This window comes from Salvelinus alpinus, chromosome 25 (genome assembly GCF_045679555.1).
Source record: "Salvelinus alpinus chromosome 25, SLU_Salpinus.1, whole genome shotgun sequence".
Lineage (NCBI taxonomy): Eukaryota > Metazoa > Chordata > Actinopteri > Salmoniformes > Salmonidae > Salvelinus > Salvelinus alpinus.
Genome location: NC_092110.1, coordinates 42,750,444 through 42,778,153, shown reverse-complemented (window position 1 = coordinate 42,778,153; position 27,710 = coordinate 42,750,444). Strand labels below are relative to the sequence as shown.

The 27,710-nt window shown below is 49.9% G+C and overlaps 1 protein-coding gene across 3 annotated transcripts in view; it reads right to left on the bottom strand.

Annotated features, from left to right (window-relative positions):
• The window catches only part of slc8a3 (solute carrier family 8 member 3), a 269,298-nt gene that overhangs the window by 2,387 nt on the left and 239,201 nt on the right, over positions 1–27,710 (bottom strand). For 2 of the 3 annotated variants that reach the window (XM_071366854.1, XM_071366855.1), the window contains exons 4-7: positions 27,269–27,387; positions 24,696–24,795; positions 6,846–6,931; positions 5,786–5,972 (exon numbers count right to left, since the gene is read on the bottom strand). In XM_071366854.1, coding sequence (XP_071222955.1) covers positions 5,786–5,972; positions 6,846–6,931; positions 24,696–24,795; positions 27,269–27,387 — 492 coding nt within the window. The remainder of the gene's footprint in view (positions 1–5,785; positions 5,973–6,845; positions 6,932–24,695; positions 24,796–27,268; positions 27,388–27,710) is intronic. The other variant, XM_071366857.1, reaches the window with a different exon arrangement.

Sequence of the window (27,710 nt, the reverse complement as noted above, 5' to 3'; positions counted from 1 at the left end):
AAAATATATGGATGAGCAGTGACAGAGCGGCTGAGAGGCAATAGATAGTATAGAATAGATAGTGAAGGACAAGGTATACAGTATATACATATGAGATGAGTAAGGTGAGATATGTAAAGAGATATGTAAACATTCTTAAGGTGGCATTATTAAAGTGGCCAATGATTTCAAGTCTGTAGTGATATCAAGTCTGCAACCTCTCTGTGCTAGTGATGGCTGTTTAACTTTTTGCGGATCATTTGGACGCTAGCATCCCATCTCGACAACTTTCCGGTGAAATTGCAGAGCGCGAAATTCAAATGACAGAAATAGTTATACTTAACATTCATGAAAATATAAGTGTCTTACATCGTTTAAAAGCTTAACTTCTTGTTAATCCAGCCGCTGTGTCAGATTTCAAAAAGGCTTTACGGCAAAAAGCACAGCATGCGATTATCTGAGGACAGCGCCCAGCACACAAAAGCATTAAAAACATTTTACAACCAGGCAGATGCGCCAAGAAAGTCAGAAATAGCGATAAAATAAATCACTTACCTTTGAAGATCTTCTTCTGTTGGCACTCCAAAAGGTCCCAGCTACATCACAAATGGTCGTTTTCGATAAAGTACTTCTTTATATCCATAAAAACTCAGTTTAGCTGGCGCGCTTCATTCAATAATCCACCGGTTTCCCTCCTTCAAAATGCATACAAAATGAATCCCAAACGTTACCAATAAACTTATCCAAACAAGTCAAACAACGCTTATAATCAAACCTCAGGTACCCTAATACGTAAATAATTTAAGACGGAGAATCGTTATTGTCATTACCGGAGATAAACAACAAGTATGCACAGTCACCAGAACGCGTAACAAACACTAAAATGGGATCCACTTAGAAAAACTACAAATTCTAGCTAATTTTTCAAAAAATAAGCCTGAAACTCTTCCTAAAGACTGTTGACATCTAGTGGAAGCCCTAGGAACTGCAATCTGGGAGGTATTCCCTTCATATTAAAAATGACAGCCACAGGAATCAATGGTGGGCTGAATGTTTTTATTCTTCTTCTGGATGGTTTGTCCTCGGGTTTTTGCCTGCCATATCAATTCTGTTATACTTACAGACATGATTTAAACAGTTTAGAAACTTTAGAGTGTTTTCTATCCAATCCTAATCATTATATGCATATCCTAGCTTCTGGGCCAGAGTAACAGGCAGTTTACTTTGGGCACGCTTGTCATCCAGATGTCAAAATACTGCCCCCTAGCCCAAAGAGGTTAACAATCTGATGGCCTTGAGATAGAAGCTGTTTCTCAATCTCTCTGTCCCAGCTCTGATGCACCTGTACTGACCTCGCCTTCTGGATGGAAGTGGGGTGAACAGGCAGTGGCTCGGGTGGTTGATGATCTTTTTTGTCTTCCTGTGACATCAGGTGGTGTAGGTGTCCTGGAGGGCAGGCAGTTTGCCGGTAGTTTGCTGTACCAGGCGGTGATACAGCCCGACAGGATGCTCTCAATTGTGCACCTGTAAACGTTAGTGAGGGTTTTTGGTGACAAGCCACATTTTTTCAGCCTCCTGAGGTTGAAGAGGCGCTGTTGCGTGGACCATTTCAGTTTATCGGTGATATGTACACCGAGGAACTTTCCACCTTCTCCACTCCTGTCCCTTCGATGTGGATAGGGAGGTGCTCCCTTTGCTGTTTCCTGAAGTCCACGATCATCTCCTTTGTTTTGTTAATGTTGAGTGAGAGGTTGTTTTCCTGACACCACACTTCGAGGGCCCTCACCTCCTCCCTGTAGGCCATCTCGTCGTTGTTGGTAATCAAGCCTACCACTGTTGTGTCCTCTGCAAACTTGATGATTGAGTTGGAGGCGTGCGTGGCCACGCAGTCGTGGGTGAACAGGGAGTACAGGAGAGGTCTGAGAACGCACTCTTGTGGGGCCCCAGTGTTGAGGATCAGCGGAGTGGAGATGTTTCCTACCTTCACCACCTGGGGTCGGCCCGTAAGGAAGTCCATGACCCAGTTGCACAGGGCGGGGTCGAGACCCAGGGTCTCAAGCTTAATGATGAGTTTGGAGGGTACTATGGTGTTGAATGCTGAGCTGTAATTGATGAACAGCATTCTTACATAGGTATTCCTCTTGTCCAGATGGGATAGGGCAGTACGCAGTGTGATGGCGATTGCATCATCTGTGGACCTATTGGGGCGGTAAGGAAATTGAAGTGGGTCTAGGGTAACAGGTAGGGTGGAGGTGATATGATCCTTGACTAGTCTCTCAAAGCACTTCATGATGACAGGAGTGCTACGGGGCGATAGTCATTTAATTCAGTTACCTTAGCTTTCTTGGGTACAGGAACAATGGTGGCCATCTTGAAGCATGTGGGGACAGCAGACTGGGATAAGGATTGATTGAATATGTCTTTAAACACACCAGCCAGCTGGCCTGCGCATGCTCAAGGACGCGGCTAGGGATGCCATCTGGGCCGACAGCCTTGCGAGGGTTAACATGTTTGAATGTTTTACTTACGTTGGCCACGAAGAAGGAGAGCCCACAGGCTTTGGTAGCGGGCCGTGTCAGTGGCACTGTATTGTCCTCAAAGTGCACAAAGGAGTTGTTTAATTTGTCTGGGAGCAAGACGTCGATTTCTGCGACGTGACTGGTTTTCTTTTTGTAATCCGTGATTGTCTGTAAACCCTGCCACATACGCCTCGTGTTTGAATTGCAACTAGAATTGTCTCTATACTGACGCTTTGATTGTTTGATTGCCTTACGGAGGGAATAACTGCACTGTTTGTATTTGGTTATGTTTCCAGTCGCCTTGCCATGATTAAATGCGGTGGTACGTGCTTTCAGTTTTGCGCGAATGCTGCCATCAATCCATGGGTTCTGGTTAGGGAAGGTTTTAATTGTCACAGTGGGTTCAACATCTCCTATACACTTCCTTATAAACTCGCTCACCGAGTCAGCGAATATGTCAAAGTCATTGTTTGAGGCTACCCGGAACATATCCCAGTCCACGTGATCAAAGCAATCTTGAAGCGTGGAATCCGATTGGTCAGACCAGCGTTGGATAGACCTAAGCACAGGCGCTTCCTGTTTTAGTTTCTGCCTATAGGAGGGTAGCAAGAAGATGGAGTCATGATCAGATTTGCCAAAAGGAGGGCGGGGGAAGGCCTTGTATGCATCGCGGAAGTTAGAGTAGCAGTGGTCGAGTGTGTTACTCGCTGGTGTACTGCAATCGATATGCTGATAGAATTTAGGTAGCCTTGTTCTCAGATTAGCTTTGTTAATAATACAATAAATGTAGCCTCAGGATATATGGTTTCCATTTTGCATAAAGCCCAGTGAAGTTCCTTGATGGCTGGCTTGGTATCCGCTTGCGGCTGTGACGATAACCAAGGAGAGTTATTTTGGGAGATAATACAGACGGCATTTGATTGTGAGGCATTCTAGGTCAAGTGAACAAAAAGACTTGTTCTTGTATGTTGTTACAATTACACCATGAGTTGTTAATCATGAAACATACATCCCCACCCTTCTTCTTTACCAGAGAGATGTTTGTTCCTGTCGGCGCGACGGACCCCGACAGCATGTCCCCAGCTAGCCATGTCTCTGTGAAACAGAGTATGTTACAATCCAGGATATCTCTTCGGAAAGCAACTTGCCCTGAATTCGTTGACTTTGTTAACTAGGGACTGGAGAGTAACGAGTAATATACTCGGAAGCGGTGGGTGGTGTGTGCGCATCTGAAGCCTCACTAGAAGACCGCTCCGGCACCTCCTCCGTTGTTTTGGGTCGGCCTCTGGAATCAGTTCAAATGCCCTGGGAGGTGCAGACAAAGGATCCGCTTTGGGAAAGTCGAATTCCTGGTCGTCGTGCTGGTTGTGCTGGTAAGTTGACGTCTCTCTGATATCCAATAGTTCTGCCCGGCTGTACGTATTAACACTTAAGGTTTTCTAGGCTAACAGAAATAATAATAATATTTAAAAAAAATAAAAATACTGTACAGTTTGAAGCGAAGTTGCCATCTCTATTGGCGCGATCTTGTATTATACTAAAATGATGTGTCTTGTGATTTATATTTTACGATGAGGTAGCAGTGAAAAGAAAGACGCTTTAATTGTTGTATGACTTTACACCCACACCTTCTACCCCCACCCCCCCACATTCCTTACACCCACGCCCCCCACACCCCCTACGACCACAGTGTCCAACAAGCTTTCTCTACCCTTAACCTTGTTCTGAACACCTCCAAAACAAAGGTCATGTGGTTTGGTAAGAAGAATGCCCCTCTCCCCACAGGTGTTATTACTACCTCTGAGGGTTTAGAGCTTGATGTAGTCACCTCATACAAGTACTTGGGAGTATGGCTAGACGGTACACTATCCTTCTCTCAGCACAGATCAAATCTGCAGGCTAAGGTTAAATCTAGACTTGGTTTCCTCTATCGTAATCGCTCCTCTTTCACCCCAGCTGCCAAACTAACCCTGATTCAGATGACCAATCTACCCATGCTAGATTGCGGAAACATAATTTATAGATTGGCAAGTAAGGGTGCTCTCGAGCGGCTAGATGTTCTTTACCATTCGGACATCAGATTTGCCACCAATGCTCCTTATAGGACACATCACTTCACTCTATACTCCTCTGTAAACTGGTCATCTCTGTATACCCGTCGCAAGACCCACTGGTTGATGCTTATTTATAAAACCCTCTTAGCCCTCACTCCCTTTATCTGAGATATCTACTGCAGCCCTCATCCTCCACATACAACACCCGTTCTGCCAGTCACATTCTGTTTAAGGTCCCCAAAGCTCTGGGTCGCTCCTTTTTTCAGTTCGCTGCAGCTAGCGACTGGAACGAGCTGCAACAAACACTCAAATTGGACAGTTTCATCTCAATCTCTTCATTGAAAGACAATCATGGGACACTCTTACTGACAGTTGTGGCTGCTTTGTGTGATGTATTGTTGTCTCTACCTTCTTGCCCTTTGTGCTATTGTCTGTGCCCAATAATGTTTGTACCATGTTTTGTGCTGCTACCATGTTGTGTTGCTACCATGTTGTTGTTGTCATGTTGTGTTGCTACCATGCTGTGTTGTCATGTGTTGCTACCATGCTGTGTTGTCATGTGTTGCTGCCTTGCTGTGTTGTCATGTGTTGCTGCCTTGCTGTGTTGTCATGTGTTGTTGCCATGCTATGTTGTTGTCTTAGGTATCTCTTTATGTAGTGTTGTCTCTTGTTGTGATGTGTGATTTGTCCTATTTATATTGTATTTATTTATTTATTTTAATCCCGCAGGATGCCTTTTGCGTTTTGGTATGCCGTCATTGTAAATAAGAATTAGTTCTTAACTGACTTCAAATCAAATGTATTTATATAGCCCTTCTTACATCAGCTGATATCTCAAAGTGCTGTACAGAAACCCAGCCTAAAACCCCAAACAGCAAGCAATGCAGGTGTAGAAGCACAGTGGCTAGGAAAAACTCCCTAGAAAGGCAGGAACCTAGGAAGAAACCTAGAGAGGAACCAGGTTATGAGGGGTGGCCAGTCCTCTTCTGGCTGTGCCGGGTGGAGATTATAACAGAACATGGCCAAGATGTTCAAATGTTCATAAATGACCAGCATGGTCAAATAACTTGCCTGGTTAAATGAAGGTTACATAAAATAAAAAATAAAAAATACACCCACACACCCATACTGCTATCCATTAGTGTACTCACCAGGGACAGACGTACCCAGCGCCACGAACACCACGGCAGTGACGGGCCACACACCCATATTGCTATCCATTAGTGTACTCACCAGGGACAGACGTACCCAGTGCCACGAACACCACGGCAGTGACGGAGTCCTTCAACCCGGTGGTGCAGCCGAAGTGAGAGGCCAGATCTCCTATCACTGCGGTCAGCATGCCGATGATGATGATGGAGATGAAGAAGCAGGCCCAGCCGTTCAGGTAGTCCGTGGGAGGAACACAGGCAAACAGCACCTAATATGAATAATAATAATAATATTAATAATAATAATAATAATACCATTAATAATACTAATAATACTAATAATAATATGAGTAATAATAATATGAATAATATGGATATGAATACTAATATGAATAACAATTTTAATAATATGAATAATAATAATAATATTAATAATACCATTAATAATAATAATAATATGAGTAATAATAATATGAATAATAATAATAATATTAGTAATAATATGAATAATACCATTAATAATAATATGAGTACTAATAATATGAAATAGAATAATATTAATAATAATATGAATATGAATAACAATTAGAATAATATGAATAATATTATTAATAATAATATGAGTAATAATAATATGAAAAATAATAATATGAATATGAATAACAATTTGAATAATATTAATAATATTATTAATACTACTATGACTATTATATTATTATTTATATTATTATAGTAGTATTAATAATATTATGAATATGAATAATACTAATAATATTAATTAACATGCAAATAATATGAATACGATTATGAATAATAATAATAATAATATTAATAATAATAGGAATAATAATAATTTAACACTTTACTATAGGTGTCCTTATGAATGCATTCATAAAGCCCTTATAACAGCTACATAACACATCGTAACATGTGTCAGTAGCCACAGTTATTAATAGTTATGAGCAATGGCACTAAAGGCACTAATAACAATATATGCCATTAAGCAGACGCCTTTATCTAAAGAGACTTACAGTCATGTGCGCATTTTACATAAGGGTGGTCACGGGAATCGAACCCACGACCCTTGGCGTCACAAGAACCATGCGCTACCATCTGAACTACAGAGGACCAACTCAACTGACCTTCCAGAAGACGGTGAGGAAGTGCATGACGTAGTCAAAACAAGACGGGAGACGCTCTTCACCGGAGTCTTCCTCATCCTCGTCTCCTGGGGACAAGGGAGGGAGGAGGGGGGAGAGGAGAATGGAGGGAGGAGGGGGAGGGAGTAGTGGAAGAGAGGAGCGGATAGATGGAGGGAGGGAGGAGCAGAGGAGAGGAGAGATGAGGGAGGAGCAGAGGAGAGGAGAGATGGAGGGAGGAGCAGAGGAGAGGAAGAATGAAGGAGGGAGGAGCAGAGGAGAGGAGAGATGAGGGAGGGAGGAGCAGAGAAGAGGAGAGGAGAGATGAGGGAGGGAGGAGCAGAGAAGAGGAGAGGAGAGATGAGGGAGGAGCAGAGAAGAGGAGAGATGGAGGAGCAGAGGAGAGGAGAGGAGAGATGAGGGAGGGAGGAGCAGAGAAGAGGAGAGATGGAGGGAGGAGGGATGAAGAGGAAGAGTAGAGGAAGAGTTGAAACAATAGTTGGTAGAGTGATAGAGTAGATGAATAGAGCAAGAAGGGACGACATCAAGGGGAAGGAAGACAATCATTTTAACTTACTATATGATACATTGAGTAATATTTCATAAGAGCACATGGTTGTATTTCATAGTGACATCCTGTTTCCCAGTGTGTTTAATCCACTCTAAGAAGACTCACATACCCTCACACTGAACTATTAGGATGGGACAGCAAGAGGAATGATGACAACACACACACTACTACTGAACATCTCAATTAAGTGATCTTGTTATATGTAACAAAGCTAAAACCTTGTACAGTCCAACTCTATACATTCACAAGGTCATTAGGGGCCCCCAGCAGGCCATTAGGGGCCCTCAGTAGGCCATTAGGGGCCCTCAGTAGGCCATTAGGGGCCCTCAGTAGGCCATTAGGGGCCCTCAGTAGGCCATTAGGGGCCCTCAGTAGGCCATTAGGGTCCCTCAGTAGACCATTAGGGGCCCTCGGTAGACCATTAGGGGCCCTCAGTAGGCCATTAGGGGCCCTCAGTAGGCCATTAGGGTCCCTCAGTAGACCATTAGGGGCCCTCGGTAGACCATTAGGGGCCCTCAGTAGGCCATTAGGGGCCCTCAGTAGGGCATTAGGGGCCCTCGGTAGGCCATTAGGGGCCCTCAGTAGGCCATTAGGGGCCCTCAGTAGGCCATTAGGGGCCCTCAGTAGGCCATTAGGGGCCCTCAGTAGGCCATTAGGGGCCCTCAGTAGGCCATTAGGGGCCCTCAGTAGACCATTAGGGGCCCTCAGTAGACCATTAGGGGCCCTCGGTAGACCATTAGGGGCCCTCAGTAGGCCATTAGGGGCCCTCAGTAGGGCATTAGGGGCCCTCGGTAGGCCATTAGGGGCCCTCAGTAGGCCATTAGGGTCCCTCAGTAGACCATTAGGGGCCCTCGGTAGACCATTAAGGGCCCTCAGTAGACCATTAGGGGTCCTCAGTAGACCATTAGGGGCCCTCAGTAGGCCATTAGGGGCCCTCAGTAGGGCATTAGGGGCCCTCAGTAGGGCATTAGGGTCCCTCAGTAGACCATTAGGGGCCCTCGGTAGACCATTAGGGGCCCTCAGTAGGCCATTAGGGGCCCTCAGTAGGGCATTAGGGGCCCTCGGTAGGCCATTAGGGGCCCTCAGTAGGCCATTAGGGTCCCTCAGTAGACCATTAGGGGCCCTCGGTAGACCATTAAGGGCCCTCAGTAGACCATTAGGGGTCCTCAGTAGACCATTAGGGGTCCTCAGTAGACCATTAGGGGCCCTCAGTAGGCCATTAGGGGCCCTCAGTAGGGCATTAGGGGCCCTCAGTAGGGCATTAGGGAACCTCAGCAGAAGTTGTGAGGCCTGACAGGCAATTAGGGGACTTCCTTCTACAGCGGTAGGAACGTGTGTAGCCTGACAGGCACTGGCCCAGCTCCCCGCAGACAAACTGAGGCCTCCATGAGCAGGCAGGGTAGCTGGGCAGGGGGCTAGGCAGGAGATTAGACAGGCCTAGGTCTATGTAGGCAGGGTAGCTGGGCAGGGGAATAGGCAGGAGATTAGACAGGCCTAGGTCTATGTAGGCAGGGTAGCTGGGCAGGGGGCTAGGCAGGAGATTAGACAGGCCTAGGTCTATGTAGGCAGGGTAGCTGGGCAGGGGGCTAGGCAGGAGATTAGACTGGCCTAGGTCTATGTAGGCAGGGTAGCTGGGCAGGGGGCTAGGCAGGAGATTAGACAGGCCTAGGTCTATGTAGGCAGGGTAGCTGGGCAGGGGGCTAGGCAGGAGATTAGACAGGCCTAGGTCTATGTAGGCAGGGTAGCTGGGCAGGGGAATAGGCAGGAGATTAGACAGGCCTAGGTCTATGTAGGCAGGGTAGCTGGGCAGGGGGCTAGGCAGGAGATTAGACAGGCCTAGGTCTATGTAGGCAGGGTAGCTGGGCAGGGGGCTAGGCAGGAGATTAGACAGGCCTAGGTCTATGTAGGCAGGGTAGCTGGGCAGGGGGCTAGGCAGGAGATTAGACAGGCCTAGGTCTATATAGGCAGGGTAGCTGGGCAGGGGGCTAGGCAGGAGATTAGACAGGCCTAGGTCTATGTAGGCAGGGTAGCTGGGCAGGGGGCTAGGCAGGAGATTAGACAGGCCTAGGTCTATATAGGCAGGGTAGCTGGGCAGGGGGCTAGGCAGGAGATTAGACTGGCCTAGGTCTATGTAGGCAGGGTAGCTGGGCAGGGGGCCTTCCAGTTTACTGAGCAGAGTGAGGGCCTTCCAGATGAATGAACAGAGTGAGGGCCTTCCAGATGAATGAACAGAGTGAGGGCCTTCCAGATGAATGAACAGAGTGAGGGCCTTCCAGATTAATGAACAGAGTGAGGGCCTTCCAGATGAATGAACAGAGTGAAGGCCTTCCAGATGAATGAACAGAGTGAGGGCCTTCCAGATGAATGAACAGAGTGAGGGCCTTCCAGATGAATGAACAGAGTGAGGGCCTTCCAGATGAATGAACAGAGTGAGGGCCTTCCAGATGAATGAACAGAGTGAGGGCCTTCCAGATGAATGAACAGAGTGAGGGCCTTCCAGATAAATGAACAGAGTGAGGGCCTTCCAGATGAATGAACAGAGTGAGGGCCTTCCAGATGAATGAACAGAGTGAGGGCCTTCCAGATGAATGAACAGAGTGAGGGCCTTCCAGATGAATGAACAGAGTGAGGGCCTTCCAGATGAATGAACAGAGTGAGGGCCTTCCAGATTAATGAACAGAGTGAGGGCCTTCCAGATGAATGAACAGAGTGAGGGCCTTCCAGATGTTTACTGTGTGGAGAAGTTACAGAGATGTAGAGAGTATTGTGTGTGTGTGTGTGTGTGTGTGTGTGTGTGTGTGTGTGTGTGTGTGTGTGTGTGTGTGTGTGTGTGTGTGTGTGTGTGTGTGTGTGTGTGTGTGTGTGTGTGTGTGTGTGTGTGTGTGTGTGTGTGTGTGTGTGTGTACAGTACACTACACTACACTACAGCTGAGGGAAGAAACTGGGCGTCTTTCTCAATGAATCTTTCCTTGATTTGATTCCTCATATCCTCTTTCCTCGCCTCCTTCTCCAAATGAGATGTTTTCCTCCAATGTGTTTTGAGAAGGAGGGCGAGGAAAGAAGCATTGAGAAACAGCCAGAGTATCACTTCATGTTGCTCCGTAGAAGCTGGAGGAGCTCTGCCTACAGCAGAAATGGGTCACATGGTTTCAGACAGTCTGTCTAGGACCGTCTACAGGGCTGATTGGTAGCTCTTCACACAACAAAGATCCTATAGTCAGACTCAATGTCACTCAGACTTTGACAAGGGGACAAAACAACAATGTTTGCTGTGAGTGGGAAGATGGCCGTATACAGGAAACATATCCAACCTGTCTGTCTCTTTATGAAGCTAAACGTAAAGCTAAACAAAAAACAACACAGGTAATAGTTTCTGATATGTAAAATCTAACTATTATGACTGGACGATCAACGATTAACGATCAAAGATCCACGTTTTTTTTGGTCACTGTATTGTATTTACCTAGCCTGATCCCTGTTTGTGCTAACATTCCAGACCGTTTCATGACGCGTGGCAAATATTGGAATGTTAGCAAAACAGTTCTGTTAACCAGGCTAGTATTTTACCATCTTCCTTTGAATTATCTGACCACTAAATGGCGCCCCCTAGAGTGTGGCATGGGCGGTGCAGGAGCTGGTGTTTACCTGCGCTGACTGTGATGGGACCTGGTGTTTACCTGCGCTGACTGTGATGGGAGCTGGTGTTTACCTGTACTGACTGTGATGGGAGCTGGTGTTTACCTGCGCTGACTGTGATGGGAGCTGGTGTTTACCTGCGCTGACTGTGATGGGAGCTGGTGTTTACCTGCGCTGACTGTGATGGGAGCTGGTGTTTACCTGCACTGACTGTGATGGGAGCTGGTGTTTACCTGCACTGACTGTGATGGGAGCTGGTGTTTACCTGCACTGACTGTGATGGGAGCTGGTGTTTACCTGTACTGACTGTGATGGGAGCTGGTGTTTACCTGCACTGACTGTGATGGGAGCTGGTGTTTACCTGCGCTGACTGTGATGGGAGCTGGTGTTTACCTGTACTGACTGTGATGGGAGCTGGTGTTTACCTGCACTGACTGTGATGGGAGCTGGTGTTTACCTGCACTGACTGTGATGGGAGCTGGTGTTTACCTGTACTGACTGTGATGGGAGCTGGTGTTTACCTGTACTGACTGTGATGGGAGCTGGTGTTTACCTGTACTGACTGTGATGGGAGCTGGTGTTTACCTGCACTGACTGTGATGGGAGCTGGTGTTTACCTGTACTGACTGTGATGGGAGCTGGTGTTTACCTGTACTGACTGTGATGGGAGCTGGTGTTTACCTGTACTGACTGTGATGGGAGCTGGTGTTTACCTGCACTGACTGTGATTGGAGCTGGTGTTTACCTGCGCTGACTGTGATGGGGGCTGGTGTTTACCTGCGCTGACTGTGATGGGAGCTGGTGTTTACCTGCGCTGACTGTGATGGGAGCTGGTGTTTACCTGCGCTGACTGTGATGGGACCTGGTGTTTACCTGCGCTGACTGTGATGGGAGCTGGTGTTTACCTGCGCTGACTGTGATGGGAGCTGGTGTTTACCTGCGCTGACTGTGATGGGAGCTGGTGTTTACCTGTGCTGACTGTGATGGGAGCTGGTGTTTACCTGCACTGACTGTGATGGGAGCTGGTGTTTACCTGCACTGACTGTGATGGGAGCTGGTGTTTACCTGCACTGACTGTGATGGGAGCTGGTGTTTACCTGCACTGACTGTGATGGGAGCTGGTGTTTACCTGTACTGACTGTGATGGGAGCTGGTGTTTACCTGCACTGACTGTGATGGGAGCTGGTGTTTACCTGCACTGACTGTGATGGGAGCTGGTGTTTACCTGCACTGACTGTGATGGGAGCTGGTGTTTACCTGCACGGACTGTGATGGCAGCTGGTGTTTACCTGCACTGACTGTGATGGGAGCTGGTGTTTACCTGCACTGACTGTGATGGGAGCTGGTGTTTACCTGCGCTGACTGTGATGGGAGCTGGTGTTTACCTCTACTGACTGTGATGGGAGCTGGTGTTTACCTGTACTGACTGTGATGGGAGCTGGTGTTTACCTGCTCTGACTGTGATGGGAGCTGGTGTTTACCTGTACTGACTGTGATGGGAGCTGGTGTTTACCTGCACTGACTGTGATGGGAGCTGGTGTTTACCTGCGCTGACTGTGATGGGAGCTGGTGTTTACCTGTACTGACTGTGATGGGAGCTGGTGTTTACCTGCACTGACTGTGATGGGAGCTGGTGTTTACCTGCACTGACTGTGATGGGAGCTGGTGTTTACCTGCACTGACTGTGATGGGAGCTGGTGTTTACCTGCGCTGACTGTGATGGGAGCTGGTGTTTACCTGTACTGACTGTGATGGGAGCTGGTGTTTACCTGCGCTGACTGTGATGGGAGCTGGTGTTTACCTGCACTGACTGTGATGGGAGCTGGTGTTTACCTGTACTGCCTGTGATGGGAGCTGGTGTTTACCTGCACTGACTGTGATGGGAGCTGGTGTTTACCTGCACTGACTGTGATGGGAGCTGGTGTTTACCTGTACTGACTGTGATGGGAGCTGGTGTTTACCTGTACTGACTGTGATGGGAGCTGGTGTTTACCTGCGCTGACTGTGATGGGAGCTGGTGTTTAGCTGTACTGACTGTGATGGGAGCTGGTGTTTACCTGCACTGACTGTGATGGGAGCTGGTGTTTACCTGCACTGACTGTGATGGGAGCTGGTGTTTACCTGTACTGACTGTGATGGGAGCTGGTGTTTACCTGTACTGACTGTGATGGGAGCTGGTGTTTACCTGTACTGACTGTGATGGGAGCTGGTGTTTACCTGCACTGACTGTGATTGGAGCTGGTGTTTACCTGCGCTGACTGTGATGGGGGCTGGTGTTTACCTGTGCTGACTGTGATGGGAGCTGGTGTTTACCTGTACTGACTGTGATGGGAGCTGGTGTTTACCTGCTCTGACTGTGATGGGAGCTGGTGTTTACCTGTACTGACTGTGATGGGAGCTGGTGTTTACCTGCACTGACTGTGATGGGAGCTGGTGTTTACCTGCGCTGACTGTGATGGGAGCTGGTGTTTACCTGTACTGACTGTGATGGGAGCTGGTGTTTACCTGCACTGACTGTGATGGGAGCTGGTGTTTACCTGCGCTGACTGTGATGGGAGCTGGTGTTTACCTGTACTGACTGTGATGGGAGCTGGTGTTTACCTGCGCTGACTGTGATGGGAGCTGGTGTTTACCTGCACTGACTGTGATGGGAGCTGGTGTTTACCTGTACTGCCTGTGATGGGAGCTGGTGTTTACCTGCACTGACTGTGATGGGAGCTGGTGTTTACCTGCACTGACTGTGATGGGAGCTGGTGTTTACCTGTACTGACTGTGATGGGAGCTGGTGTTTACCTGTACTGACTGTGATGGGAGCTGGTGTTTACCTGCGCTGACTGTGATGGGAGCTGGTGTTTAACTGTACTGACTGTGATGGGAGCTGGTGTTTACCTGCACTGACTGTGATGGGAGCTGGTGTTTACCTGCACTGACTGTGATGGGAGCTGGTGTTTACCTGTACTGACTGTGATGGGAGCTGGTGTTTACCTGTACTGACTGTGATGGGAGCTGGTGTTTACCTGTACTGACTGTGATGGGAGCTGGTGTTTACCTGCACTGACTGTGATTGGAGCTGGTGTTTACCTGCGCTGACTGTGATGGGAGCTGGTGTTTACCTGTGGTGACTGTGATGGGAGCTGGTGTTTACCTGTACTGACTGTGATGGGAGCTGGTGTTTACCTGCGCTGACTGTGATGGGAGCTGGTGTTTACCTGCACTGACTGTGATGGGAGCTGGTGTTTACCTGTACTGACTGTGATGGGAGCTGGTGTTTACCTGCGCTGACTGTGATGGGAGCCTGGTGTTTACCTGCGCTGACTGTGATGGGAGCTGGTGTTTACCTGCGCTGACTGTGATGGGAGCTGGTGTTTACCTGCACTGACTGTGATGGGAGCTGGTGTTTACCTGCACTGACTGTGATGGGAGCTGGTGTTTACCTGCGCTGACTGTGATGGGAGCTGGTGTTTACCTGCACTGACTGTGATGGGAGCTGGTGTTTACCTGTACTGACTGTGATGGGAGCTGGTGTTTACCTGCGCTGACTGTGATGGGAGCTGGTGTTTACCTGCACTGATTGTGATGGGAGCTGGTGTTTACCTGCGTTGACTGTGATGGGAGCTGGTGTTTACCTGCGCTGACTGTGATGGGAGCTGGTGTTTACCTGCGCTGACTGTGATGGGAGCTGGTGTTTACCTGCGCTGACTGTGATGGGAGCTGGTGTTTACCTGTACTGACTGTGATGGGACCTGGTGTTTACCTGCGCTGACTGTGATGGGAGCTGGTGTTTACCTGCGCTGACTGTGATGGGAGCTGGTGTTTACCTGCGCTGACTGTGATGGGAGCTGGTGTTTACCTGTGCTGACTGTGATGGGAGCTGGTGTTTACCTGTGCTGACTGTGATGGGAGCTGGTGTTTACCTGTGCTGACTGTGATGGGAGCTGGTGTTTACCTGTACTGACTGTGATGGGAGCTGGTGTTTACCTGCGCTGACTGTGATGGGAGCTGGTGTTTACCTGCACTGACTGTGATGGGAGCTGGTGTTTACCTGTACTGCCTGTGATGGGAGCTGGTGTTTACCTGCGCTGACTGTGATGGGAGCTGGTGTTTACCTGCGCTGACTGTGATGGGAGCTGGTGTTTACCTGCGCTGACTGTGATGGGAGCTGGTGTTTACCTGCGCTGACTGTGATGGGAGCTGGTGTTTACCTGCACTGACTGTGATGGGAGCTGGTGTTTACCTGCACTGACTGTGATGGGAGCTGGTGTTTACCTGCGCTGACTGTGATGGGAGCTGGTGTTTACCTGCACTGACTGTGATGGGAGCTGGTGTTTACCTGCGCTGATTGTGATGGGAGCTGGTGTTTACCTGCTCTGACTGTGATGGGAGTTGGTGTTTACCTGTACTGACTGTGATGGGAGTTGGTGTTTACCTGTGCTGACTGTGATGGGAGCTGGTGTTTACCTGTACTGACTGTGATGGGAGTTGGTGTTTACCTGCGCTGACTGTGATGGGAGTTGGTGTTTACCTGTGCTGACTGTGATGGGAGCTGGTGTTTACCTGCGCTGACTGTGATGGGAGCTGGTGTTTACCTGCACTGACTGTGATGGGAGCTGGTGTTTACCTGCACTGACTGTGATGGGAGTTGGTGTTTACCTGCACTGACTGTGATTGGAGCTGGTGTTTACCTGCGCTGACTGTGATGGGGGCTGGTGTTTACCTGTGCTGACTGTGATGGGAGCTGGTGTTTACCTGCGCTGACTGTGATGGGAGCTGGTGTTTACCTGCGCTGACTGTGATGGGACCTGGTGTTTACCTGCGCTGACTGTGATGGGAGCTGGTGTTTACCTGCGCTGACTGTGATGGGAGCTGGTGTTTACCTGTGGTGACTGTGATGGGAGCTGGTGTTTACCTGTACTGACTGTGATGGGAGCTGGTGTTTACCTGCGCTGACTGCGATGGGAGCTGGTGTTTACCTGCACTGACTGTGATGGGAGCTGGTGTTTACCTGCACTGACTGTGATGGGAGCTGGTGTTTACCTGCGCTGACTGTGATGGGAGCCTGGTGTTTACCTGCGCTGACTGTGATGGGAGCTGGTGTTTACCTGCGCTGACTGTGATGGGAGCTGGTGTTTACCTGCACTGACTGTGATGGGAGCTGGTGTTTACCTGCACTGACTGTGATGGGAGCTGGTGTTTACCTGCGCTGACTGTGATGGGAGCTGGTGTTTACCTGCACTGACTGTGATGGGAGCTGGTGTTTACCTGTACTGACTGTGATGGGAGCTGGTGTTTACCTGCGCTGACTGTGATGGGAGCTGGTGTTTACCTGCACTGATTGTGATGGGAGCTGGTGTTTACCTGCGTTGACTGTGATGGGAGCTGGTGTTTACCTGCGCTGACTGTGATGGGAGCTGGTGTTTACCTGCGCTGACTGTGATGGGAGCTGGTGTTTACCTGTACTGACTGTGATGGGACCTGGTGTTTACCTGCGCTGACTGTGATGGGAGCTGGTGTTTACCTGCGCTGACTGTGATGGGAGCTGGTGTTTACCTGTGCTGACTGTGATGGGAGCTGGTGTTTACCTGTGCTGACTGTGATGGGAGCTGGTGTTTACCTGTGCTGACTGTGATGGGAGCTGGTGTTTACCTGTACTGACTGTGATGGGAGCTGGTGTTTACCTGCGCTGACTGTGATGGGAGCTGGTGTTTACCTGCACTGACTGTGATGGGAGCTGGTGTTTACCTGTACTGCCTGTGATGGGAGCTGGTGTTTACCTGCGCTGACTGTGATGGGAGCTGGTGTTTACCTGCGCTGACTGTGATGGGAGCTGGTGTTTACCTGCGCTGACTGTGATGGGAGCTGGTGTTTACCTGCACTGACTGTGATGGGAGCTGGTGTTTACCTGCACTGACTGTGATGGGAGCTGGTGTTTAGCTGTACTGACTGTGATGGGAGCTGGTGTTTACCTGCACTGATTGTGATGGGAGCTGGTGTTTACCTGCTCTGACTGTGATGGGAGTTGGTGTTTACCTGTACTGACTGTGATGGGAGCTGGTGTTTACCTGCGCTGACTGTGATGGGAGCTGGTGTTTAGCTGTACTGACTGTGATGGGAGCTGGTGTTTACCTGCACTGACTGTGATGGGAGCTGGTGTTTACCTGCACTGACTGTGATGGGAGCTGGTGTTTACCTGTACTGACTGTGATGGGAGCTGGTGTTTACCTGTACTGACTGTGATGGGAGCTGGTGTTTACCTGTACTGACTGTGATGGGAGCTGGTGTTTACCTGCACTGACTGTGATTGGAGCTGGTGTTTACCTGCGCTGACTGTGATGGGGGCTGGTGTTTACCTGTGCTGACTGTGATGGGAGCTGGTGTTTACCTGCGCTGACTGTGATGGGAGCTGGTGTTTACCTGCGCTGACTGTGATGGGACCTGGTGTTTACCTGCGCTGACTGTGATGGGAGCTGGTGTTTACCTGCGCTGACTGTGATGGGAGCTGGTGTTTACCTGCGCTGACTGTGATGGGAGCTGGTGTTTACCTGTACTGACTGTGATGGGAGCTGGTGTTTACCTGTGCTGACTGTGATGGGAGCTGGTGTTTACCTGTGGTGACTGTGATGGGAGCTGGTGTTTACCTGTACTGACTGTGATGGGAGCTGGTGTTTACCTGCGCTGACTGTGATGGGAGCTGGTGTTTACCTGCACTGACTGTGATGGGAGCTGGTGTTTACCTGTACTGACTGTGATGGGAGCTGGTGTTTACCTGCGCTGACTGTGATGGGAGCCTGGTGTTTACCTGCGCTGACTGTGATGGGAGCTGGTGTTTACCTGCGCTGACTGTGATGGGAGCTGGTGTTTACCTGCACTGACTGTGATGGGAGCTGGTGTTTACCTGCACTGACTGTGATGGGAGCTGGTGTTTACCTGCGCTGACTGTGATGGGAGCTGGTGTTTACCTGCACTGACTGTGATGGGAGCTGGTGTTTACCTGTACTGACTGTGATGGGAGCTGGTGTTTACCTGCGCTGACTGTGATGGGAGCTGGTGTTTACCTGCACTGATTGTGATGGGAGCTGGTGTTTACCTGCGTTGACTGTGATGGGAGCTGGTGTTTACCTGCGCTGACTGTGATGGGAGCTGGTGTTTACCTGCGCTGACTGTGATGGGAGCTGGTGTTTACCTGCGCTGACTGTGATGGGAGCTGGTGTTTACCTGTACTGACTGTGATGGGACCTGGTGTTTACCTGCGCTGACTGTGATGGGAGCTGGTGTTTACCTGCGCTGACTGTGATGGGAGCTGGTGTTTACCTGCGCTGACTGTGATGGGAGCTGGTGTTTACCTGTGCTGACTGTGATGGGAGCTGGTGTTTACCTGTGCTGACTGTGATGGGAGCTGGTGTTTACCTGTGCTGACTGTGATGGGAGCTGGTGTTTACCTGTACTGACTGTGATGGGAGCTGGTGTTTACCTGCGCTGACTGTGATGGGAGCTGGTGTTTACCTGCACTGACTGTGATGGGAGCTGGTGTTTACCTGTACTGCCTGTGATGGGAGCTGGTGTTTACCTGCGCTGACTGTGATGGGAGCTGGTGTTTACCTGCGCTGACTGTGATGGGAGCTGGTGTTTACCTGCGCTGACTGTGATGGGAGCTGGTGTTTACCTGCGCTGACTGTGATGGGAGCTGGTGTTTACCTGCACTGACTGTGATGGGAGCTGGTGTTTACCTGCACTGACTGTGATGGGAGCTGGTGTTTACCTGCGCTGACTGTGATGGGAGCTGGTGTTTACCTGCACTGACTGTGATGGGAGCTGGTGTTTACCTGCACTGATTGTGATGGGAGCTGGTGTTTACCTGCTCTGACTGTGATGGGAGTTGGTGTTTACCTGTACTGACTGTGATGGGAGTTGGTGTTTACCTGTGCTGACTGTGATGGGAGCTGGTGTTTACCTGTACTGACTGTGATGGGAGTTGGTGTTTACCTGCGCTGACTGTGATGGGAGTTGGTGTTTACCTGTGCTGACTGTGATGGGAGCTGGTGTTTACCTGCGCTGACTGTGATGGGAGCTGGTGTTTACCTGCACTGACTGTGATGGGAGCTGGTGTTTACCTGCACTGACTGTGATGGGAGTTGGTGTTTACCTGCACTGACTGTGATTGGAGCTGGTGTTTACCTGCGCTGACTGTGATGGGGGCTGGTGTTTACCTGTGCTGACTGTGATGGGAGCTGGTGTTTACCTGCGCTGACTGTGATGGGAGCTGGTGTTTACCTGCGCTGACTGTGATGGGACCTGGTGTTTACCTGCGCTGACTGTGATGGGAGCTGGTGTTTACCTGCGCTGACTGTGATGGGAGCTGGTGTTTACCTGCACTGACTGTGATGGGAGCTGGTGTTTACCTGTACTGACTGTGATGGGAGCTGGTGTTTACCTGCGCTGACTGTGATGGGAGCCTGGTGTTTACCTGCGCTGACTGTGATGGGAGCTGGTGTTTACCTGCGCTGACTGTGATGGGAGCTGGTGTTTACCTGCACTGACTGTGATGGGAGCTGGTGTTTACCTGCACTGACTGTGATGGGAGCTGGTGTTTACCTGCGCTGACTGTGATGGGAGCTGGTGTTTACCTGCACTGACTGTGATGGGAGCTGGTGTTTACCTGTACTGACTGTGATGGGAGCTGGTGTTTACCTGCGCTGACTGTGATGGGAGCTGGTGTTTACCTGCACTGATTGTGATGGGAGCTGGTGTTTACCTGCGTTGACTGTGATGGGAGCTGGTGTTTACCTGCGCTGACTGTGATGGGAGCTGGTGTTTACCTGCGCTGACTGTGATGGGAGCTGGTGTTTACCTGCGCTGACTGTGATGGGAGCTGGTGTTTACCTGCGCTGACTGTGATGGGAGCTGGTGTTTACCTGTACTGACTGTGATGGGACCTGGTGTTTACCTGCGCTGACTGTGATGGGAGCTGGTGTTTACCTGCGCTGACTGTGATGGGAGCTGGTGTTTACCTGCGCTGACTGTGATGGGAGCTGGTGTTTACCTGTGCTGACTGTGATGGGAGCTGGTGTTTACCTGTGCTGACTGTGATGGGAGCTGGTGTTTACCTGTGCTGACTGTGATGGGAGCTGGTGTTTACCTGTACTGACTGTGATGGGAGCTGGTGTTTACCTGCGCTGACTGTGATGGGAGCTGGTGTTTACCTGCACTGACTGTGATGGGAGCTGGTGTTTACCTGTACTGCCTGTGATGGGAGCTGGTGTTTACCTGCGCTGACTGTGATGGGAGCTGGTGTTTACCTGCGCTGACTGTGATGGGAGCTGGTGTTTACCTGCGCTGACTGTGATGGGAGCTGGTGTTTACCTGCGCTGACTGTGATGGGAGCTGGTGTTTACCTGCACTGACTGTGATGGGAGCTGGTGTTTACCTGCACTGACTGTGATGGGAGCTGGTGTTTACCTGCGCTGACTGTGATGGGAGCTGGTGTTTACCTGCACTGACTGTGATGGGAGCTGGTGTTTACCTGCACTGATTGTGATGGGAGCTGGTGTTTACCTGCTCTGACTGTGATGGGAGTTGGTGTTTACCTGTACTGACTGTGATGGGAGTTGGTGTTTACCTGTGCTGACTGTGATGGGAGCTGGTGTTTACCTGTACTGACTGTGATGGGAGCTGGTGTTTACCTGCGCTGACTGTGATGGGAGTTGGTGTTTACCTGTGCTGACTGTGATGGGAGCTGGTGTTTACCTGCGCTGACTGTGATGGGAGCTGGTGTTTACCTGCACTGACTGTGATGGGAGCTGGTGTTTACCTGCACTGACTGTGATGGGAGCTGGTGTTTACCTGCACTGATTGTGATGGGAGCTGGTGTTTACCTGCGTTGACTGTGATGGGAGCTGGTGTTTACCTGCGCTGACTGTGATGGGAGCTGGTGTTTACCTGCGCTGACTGTGATGGGAGCTGGTGTTTACCTGCGCTGACTGTGATGGGAGCTGGTGTTTACCTGCGCTGACTGTGATGGGAGCTGGTGTTTACCTGTACTGACTGTGATGGGACCTGGTGTTTACCTGCGCTGACTGTGATGGGAGCTGGTGTTTACCTGCGCTGACTGTGATGGGAGCTGGTGTTTACCTGCGCTGACTGTGATGGGAGCTGGTGTTTACCTGTGCTGACTGTGATGGGAGCTGGTGTTTACCTGTGCTGACTGTGATGGGAGCTGGTGTTTACCTGTGCTGACTGTGATGGGAGCTGGTGTTTACCTGTACTGACTGTGATGGGAGCTGGTGTTTACCTGCGCTGACTGTGATGGGAGCTGGTGTTTACCTGCACTGACTGTGATGGGAGCTGGTGTTTACCTGTACTGCCTGTGATGGGAGCTGGTGTTTACCTGCGCTGACTGTGATGGGAGCTGGTGTTTACCTGCGCTGACTGTGATGGGAGCTGGTGTTTACCTGCGCTGACTGTGATGGGAGCTGGTGTTTACCTGCGCTGACTGTGATGGGAGCTGGTGTTTACCTGCACTGACTGTGATGGGAGCTGGTGTTTACCTGCACTGACTGTGATGGGAGCTGGTGTTTACCTGCGCTGACTGTGATGGGAGCTGGTGTTTACCTGCACTGACTGTGATGGGAGCTGGTGTTTACCTGCACTGATTGTGATGGGAGCTGGTGTTTACCTGCTCTGACTGTGATGGGAGTTGGTGTTTACCTGTACTGACTGTGATGGGAGTTGGTGTTTACCTGTGCTGACTGTGATGGGAGCTGGTGTTTACCTGTACTGACTGTGATGGGAGTTGGTGTTTACCTGCGCTGACTGTGATGGGAGTTGGTGTTTACCTGTGCTGACTGTGATGGGAGCTGGTGTTTACCTGCGCTGACTGTGATGGGAGCTGGTGTTTACCTGCACTGACTGTGATGGGAGCTGGTGTTTACCTGCACTGACTGTGATGGGAGTTGGTGTTTACCTGCACTGACTGTGATTGGAGCTGGTGTTTACCTGCGCTGACTGTGATGGGGGCTGGTGTTTACCTGTGCTGACTGTGATGGGAGCTGGTGTTTACCTGCGCTGACTGTGATGGGAGCTGGTGTTTACCTGCGCTGACTGTGATGGGACCTGGTGTTTACCTGCGCTGACTGTGATGGGAGCTGGTGTTTACCTGCGCTGACTGTGATGGGAGCTGGTGTTTACCTGTGGTGACTGTGATGGGAGCTGGTGTTTACCTGTACTGACTGTGATGGGAGCTGGTGTTTACCTGCGCTGACTGTGATGGGAGCTGGTGTTTACCTGCACTGACTGTGATGGGAGCTGGTGTTTACCTGCACTGACTGTGATGGGAGCTGGTGTTTACCTGCGCTGACTGTGATGGGAGCCTGGTGTTTACCTGCGCTGACTGTGATGGGAGCTGGTGTTTACCTGCGCTGACTGTGATGGGAGCTGGTGTTTACCTGCACTGACTGTGATGGGAGCTGGTGTTTACCTGCACTGACTGTGATGGGAGCTGGTGTTTACCTGCGCTGACTGTGATGGGAGCTGGTGTTTACCTGCACTGACTGTGATGGGAGCTGGTGTTTACCTGTACTGACTGTGATGGGAGCTGGTGTTTACCTGCGCTGACTGTGATGGGAGCTGGTGTTTACCTGCACTGATTGTGATGGGAGCTGGTGTTTACCTGCGTTGACTGTGATGGGAGCTGGTGTTTACCTGCGCTGACTGTGATGGGAGCTGGTGTTTACCTGCGCTGACTGTGATGGGAGCTGGTGTTTACCTGTACTGACTGTGATGGGACCTGGTGTTTACCTGCGCTGACTGTGATGGGAGCTGGTGTTTACCTGCGCTGACTGTGATGGGAGCTGGTGTTTACCTGTGCTGACTGTGATGGGAGCTGGTGTTTACCTGTGCTGACTGTGATGGGAGCTGGTGTTTACCTGTGCTGACTGTGATGGGAGCTGGTGTTTACCTGTACTGACTGTGATGGGAGCTGGTGTTTACCTGCGCTGACTGTGATGGGAGCTGGTGTTTACCTGCACTGACTGTGATGGGAGCTGGTGTTTACCTGTACTGCCTGTGATGGGAGCTGGTGTTTACCTGCGCTGACTGTGATGGGAGCTGGTGTTTACCTGCGCTGACTGTGATGGGAGCTGGTGTTTACCTGCGCTGACTGTGATGGGAGCTGGTGTTTACCTGCACTGACTGTGATGGGAGCTGGTGTTTACCTGCACTGACTGTGATGGGAGCTGGTGTTTACCTGCGCTGACTGTGATGGGAGCTGGTGTTTACCTGCACTGACTGTGATGGGAGCTGGTGTTTACCTGTACTGACTGTGATGGGAGCTGGTGTTTACCTGCGCTGACTGTGATGGGAGCTGGTGTTTACCTGCACTGATTGTGATGGGAGCTGGTGTTTACCTGCACTGACTGTGATGGGAGCTGGTGTTTACCTGCGCTGACTGTGATGGGAGCTGGTGTTTACCTGCACTGACTGTGATGGGAGCTGGTGTTTACCTGCACTGATTGTGATGGGAGCTGGTGTTTACCTGCTCTGACTGTGATGGGAGTTGGTGTTTACCTGTACTGACTGTGATGGGAGTTGGTGTTTACCTGTGCTGACTGTGATGGGAGCTGGTGTTTACCTGTACTGACTGTGATGGGAGTTGGTGTTTACCTGCGCTGACTGTGATGGGAGTTGGTGTTTACCTGTGCTGACTGTGATGGGAGCTGGTGTTTACCTGCGCTGACTGTGATGGGAGCTGGTGTTTACCTGCACTGACTGTGATGGGAGCTGGTGTTTACCTGCACTGACTGTGATGGGAGTTGGTGTTTACCTGCACTGACTGTGATGGGAGCTGGTGTTTACCTGCTCTGACTGTGATGGGAGCTGGTGTTTACCTGCGCTGACTGTGATGGGGGCTGGTGTTTACCTGCACTGACTGTGATGGGAGCTGGTGTTTACCTGCGCTGACTGTGATGGGAGCTGGTGTTTACCTGCGCTGACTGTGATGGGAGCTGGTGTTTACCTGCGCTGACTGTGATGGGAGCTGGTGTTTACCTGTACTGATTGTGATGAGAGCTGGTGTTTACCTGCACTGACTGTGATGGGAGTTGGTGTTTACCTGTGCTGACTGTGATGGGAGCTGGTGTTTACCTGCAATGACTGTGATGGGAGCTGGTGTTTTCCTGCACTGACTGTGATGGGAGTTGGTGTTTACCTGTGCTGACTGTGATGGGAGCTGGTGTTTACCTGCACTGACTGTGATGGGAGCTGGTGTTTACCTGCTCTGACTGTGATGGGAGCTGGTGTTTACCTGCACTGACTGTGATGGGAGCTGGTGTTTACCTGCTCTGACTGTGATGGGAGCTGGTGTTTACCTGCGCTGACTGTGATGGGAGCTGGTGTTTACCTGCACTGACTGTGATGGGAGGTGGTGTTTACCTGCGCTGACTGTGATGGGAGCTGGTGTTTACCTGCACTGACTGTGATGGGAGCTGGTGTTTACCTGCGCTGACTGTGATGGGAGCTGGTGTTTACCTGCACTGACTGTGATGGGAGCTGGTGTTTACCTGCGCTGACTGTGATGGGAGCTGGTGTTTACCTGTACTGACTGTGATGGGAGCTGGTGTTTACCTGCACTGACTGTGATGGGAGCTGGTGTTTACCTGCGCTGACTGTGATGGCCTCCATGAACTGTTGTCTCCAGGAGTTGGTGCCCACCACCAGAGCCAGGTTCGTCTTCTTGATCAGCTTGTCCACCGTGTTCTGAGGGAAACACACAACATAGAAAGACAGAGTTTTAAACACACACACAAAAAAAACGATGTTTTAAGTGAGTAGGCAAGTCTGAAGCTGAAAATTCATATGAGCAGGGCACCACAAGGCCTACTTCACCCATCCTGCTCTACCAAGGTTTTACAGCACCACAAGGCCTACTTCACCCAACCTGCTCTACCAAGGTTTTACAGCACCACAAGGCCTACTTCACCCATCCTGCTCTACCAAGGTGTTCCAGCACCACAAGGCCTACTTCACCCATCCTGCTCTACCAAGGTGTTCCAGCACCACAAGGCCTACTTCACCCATCCTGCTCTACCAAGGTGTTCCAGCACCACAAGGCCTACTTCACCCATCCTGCTCTACCAAGGTGTTCCAGCACCACAAGGCCTACTTCACCCATCCTGCTCTACCATGGTGTTCCAGCACCACAAGGCCTACTTCACCCATCCTGCTCTACCAAGGTTTTACAGCACACAGCTCTGATCTACTACAGAGTATTCTGTTAGAAACACAGAAAGAGAAGACACTCAGACTCAATGTCCCAAATAATTTTTTTGAATAATTTTAAATTTTAAATATTTGAATATATAAAACATACAACCTACTTGCAGTGAAGCCGCTCAACAACTACATCACATAAGTCCTCTGACAGACTCCCATTTCAGAGCGACACACAGAAACAACCAGGGTCAACGCCCTGCTGAAGGGCACGTCGACAGATCTCCCACAAGGTCAAAAACGGGAACCCGAACTAGCGACTTATCAGCCACAGGCCCAAGCTCCCAACCATCAGCACACCAGCCCTCCAAGATCCCCCCACAGTTCCCCAAGAGCTGCCCCTCAACTATCCGAGACACCCCCCAAAAGCCCCCCCCCAGAAAAAAATGATAAATAATCTCCTCACCCAAGAACTCCCTCAAATGCACCAACAAGCAACAAAATTACCAAAAAAGAAAAAAGAGAAAAATGAAGGAAAAAACAGAAACAACAAAAAACAAAAATCATAACAGCAAGTCCAACTGAATATGTTTGAGTTCATGCATAGCACTATTTACATGTGTGTTTGTATGTTCATGTGTGTGCATTTGTTTTATTTTCATTTTGTTTCACCTTTATTTAAACTAGGCAAGAGCAAGAACAAATTCGTATGTATAATGACGGACGACGCCGGCCAAACACGAACGACGCTGGGCCAATTGTGCACCGCTCTATGGGACTCCCAATTCACGGCTGGTTGTGATACAGCCTGAAATCGAACCAAGGTCTGTAGTGACGCCTCTAGCACTGAAATGCAGTGCCTTAGACCGCTGCGCCACTCGGGAGCCTCCATTTGAATGAGAGTGTGTGTATATGCGTGTGCACAAACATCTGCACGGCATCAGCCTCAGGCAAACAGGCATTAGCTGTGACAACACTGCCCCTCAGTGTCATTCAAACATACTTTTTAATTATGTTTTATTTTCACTTTTATCTTTTGACCGTCATTCTATCCCAGCAACTCCACTCCCACTTGTCTCCAATTCCACATCCCAACCCTCAGCTTTCCTCAGCCCATCCCATCTCAACCGCAGCGGCAGTGCTATTTGCAGTGTTAGCTCTCTCAACTTGAGGTGACACACTTTTTCCCTATATAGTGCACTACTTTTGGCCAGAGCTGGCACCCTATTCCCTATATAGTACATTACTTTTAACCAGAGCTGGCACCCTATTCCCTATATAGTGCACTACTTTTAACCAGAGCTGGCACCCTATTCCCTATATAGTGCACTACTTTTAACCAGAGCTGGCACCCTATTCCCTATATAGTGCGCTACTTTTAACCAGAGCTGGCACCCTATTCCCTATATAGTGCACTACTTTTGGCCAGAGCTGGCACCCTATTCCCTATATAGTGCACTACTTTTAACCAGAACTGGCACCCTATTCCCTATATAGTGCAGTACTTTTGGCCAGAGCCAAAATATAAGTAATAATAATAAAATAATAAGGAATAGGGTGCCTTTTGGGACACATGCTCAGTCACAAACACAGTCTAATGAAGAGACTTGAACATGAAGACTCAGAGGAGGTCGTTATCCGAATGAAGACATGCAGTTTACATGATTCACCACCTGGTGGCAGTGACATCAACTGAATTAAAACACACTTCAACCTAACATGATGGGTAGAGTGTTTCGCTGTGTGCAGTGTGTGTGTGTGTGGAGTGTGTGTGTGTTCGTGGGTGTGTTTGTGTGTGTGTGTGTGTGTGTGTGTGTGGAGTGTGTGTGTGTGTGGAGTGTGTGTGTGTGTGTGTGTGTGTGGAGTGTGTGTGTGTGTGTGCTTGTGTGTGGAGTGTGTGTGTGTGGAGTGTGTGTGTGTGTGGAGTGTGTGTGTGTGTGTGCTTGTGTGTGGAGTGTGTGTGTGTGGAGTGTGTGTGTGTGTGGAGTGTGTGTGTGTGTGTGTGTCTATTGTCCCGTACCTTGAACTCATAGGACTCCTCGATGATGACCTCCATTTTGGAGTGTTCCCCCAGCACTGGTTTCGCCATCTCTGCAATCCGCCTAGCTTCCTCTTCCTCTGACAACAACTTTGGGACATCTTTGGAGAGGAAAGGAGAGGAGAGACAGGGAGAGGAGAGGAGGGGGGGCGGAGGGGAGACAGGGAGAGGAGAGGAGGGGGAGGGGATGAAGGGGGAGGGGAGGGGTGGAGGGGAGACAGGGAGATGAGGGGGAGGGGATGAAGGGGGAGGGGAGGGGCGGAGGGGAGACAGGGGGAGGAGAGGAGGGGGGAGGGGAGGGTGAGAGAAACAGGGAGAGTAGAGAGAGGGAGAGAGAGAGAGAGAGACAGATCCTGGTCATAACACATCAAACCCCTCCCTCGGAAGTAGCGTATGGAAGTTATTTGCATGCAGCAACTCGTTG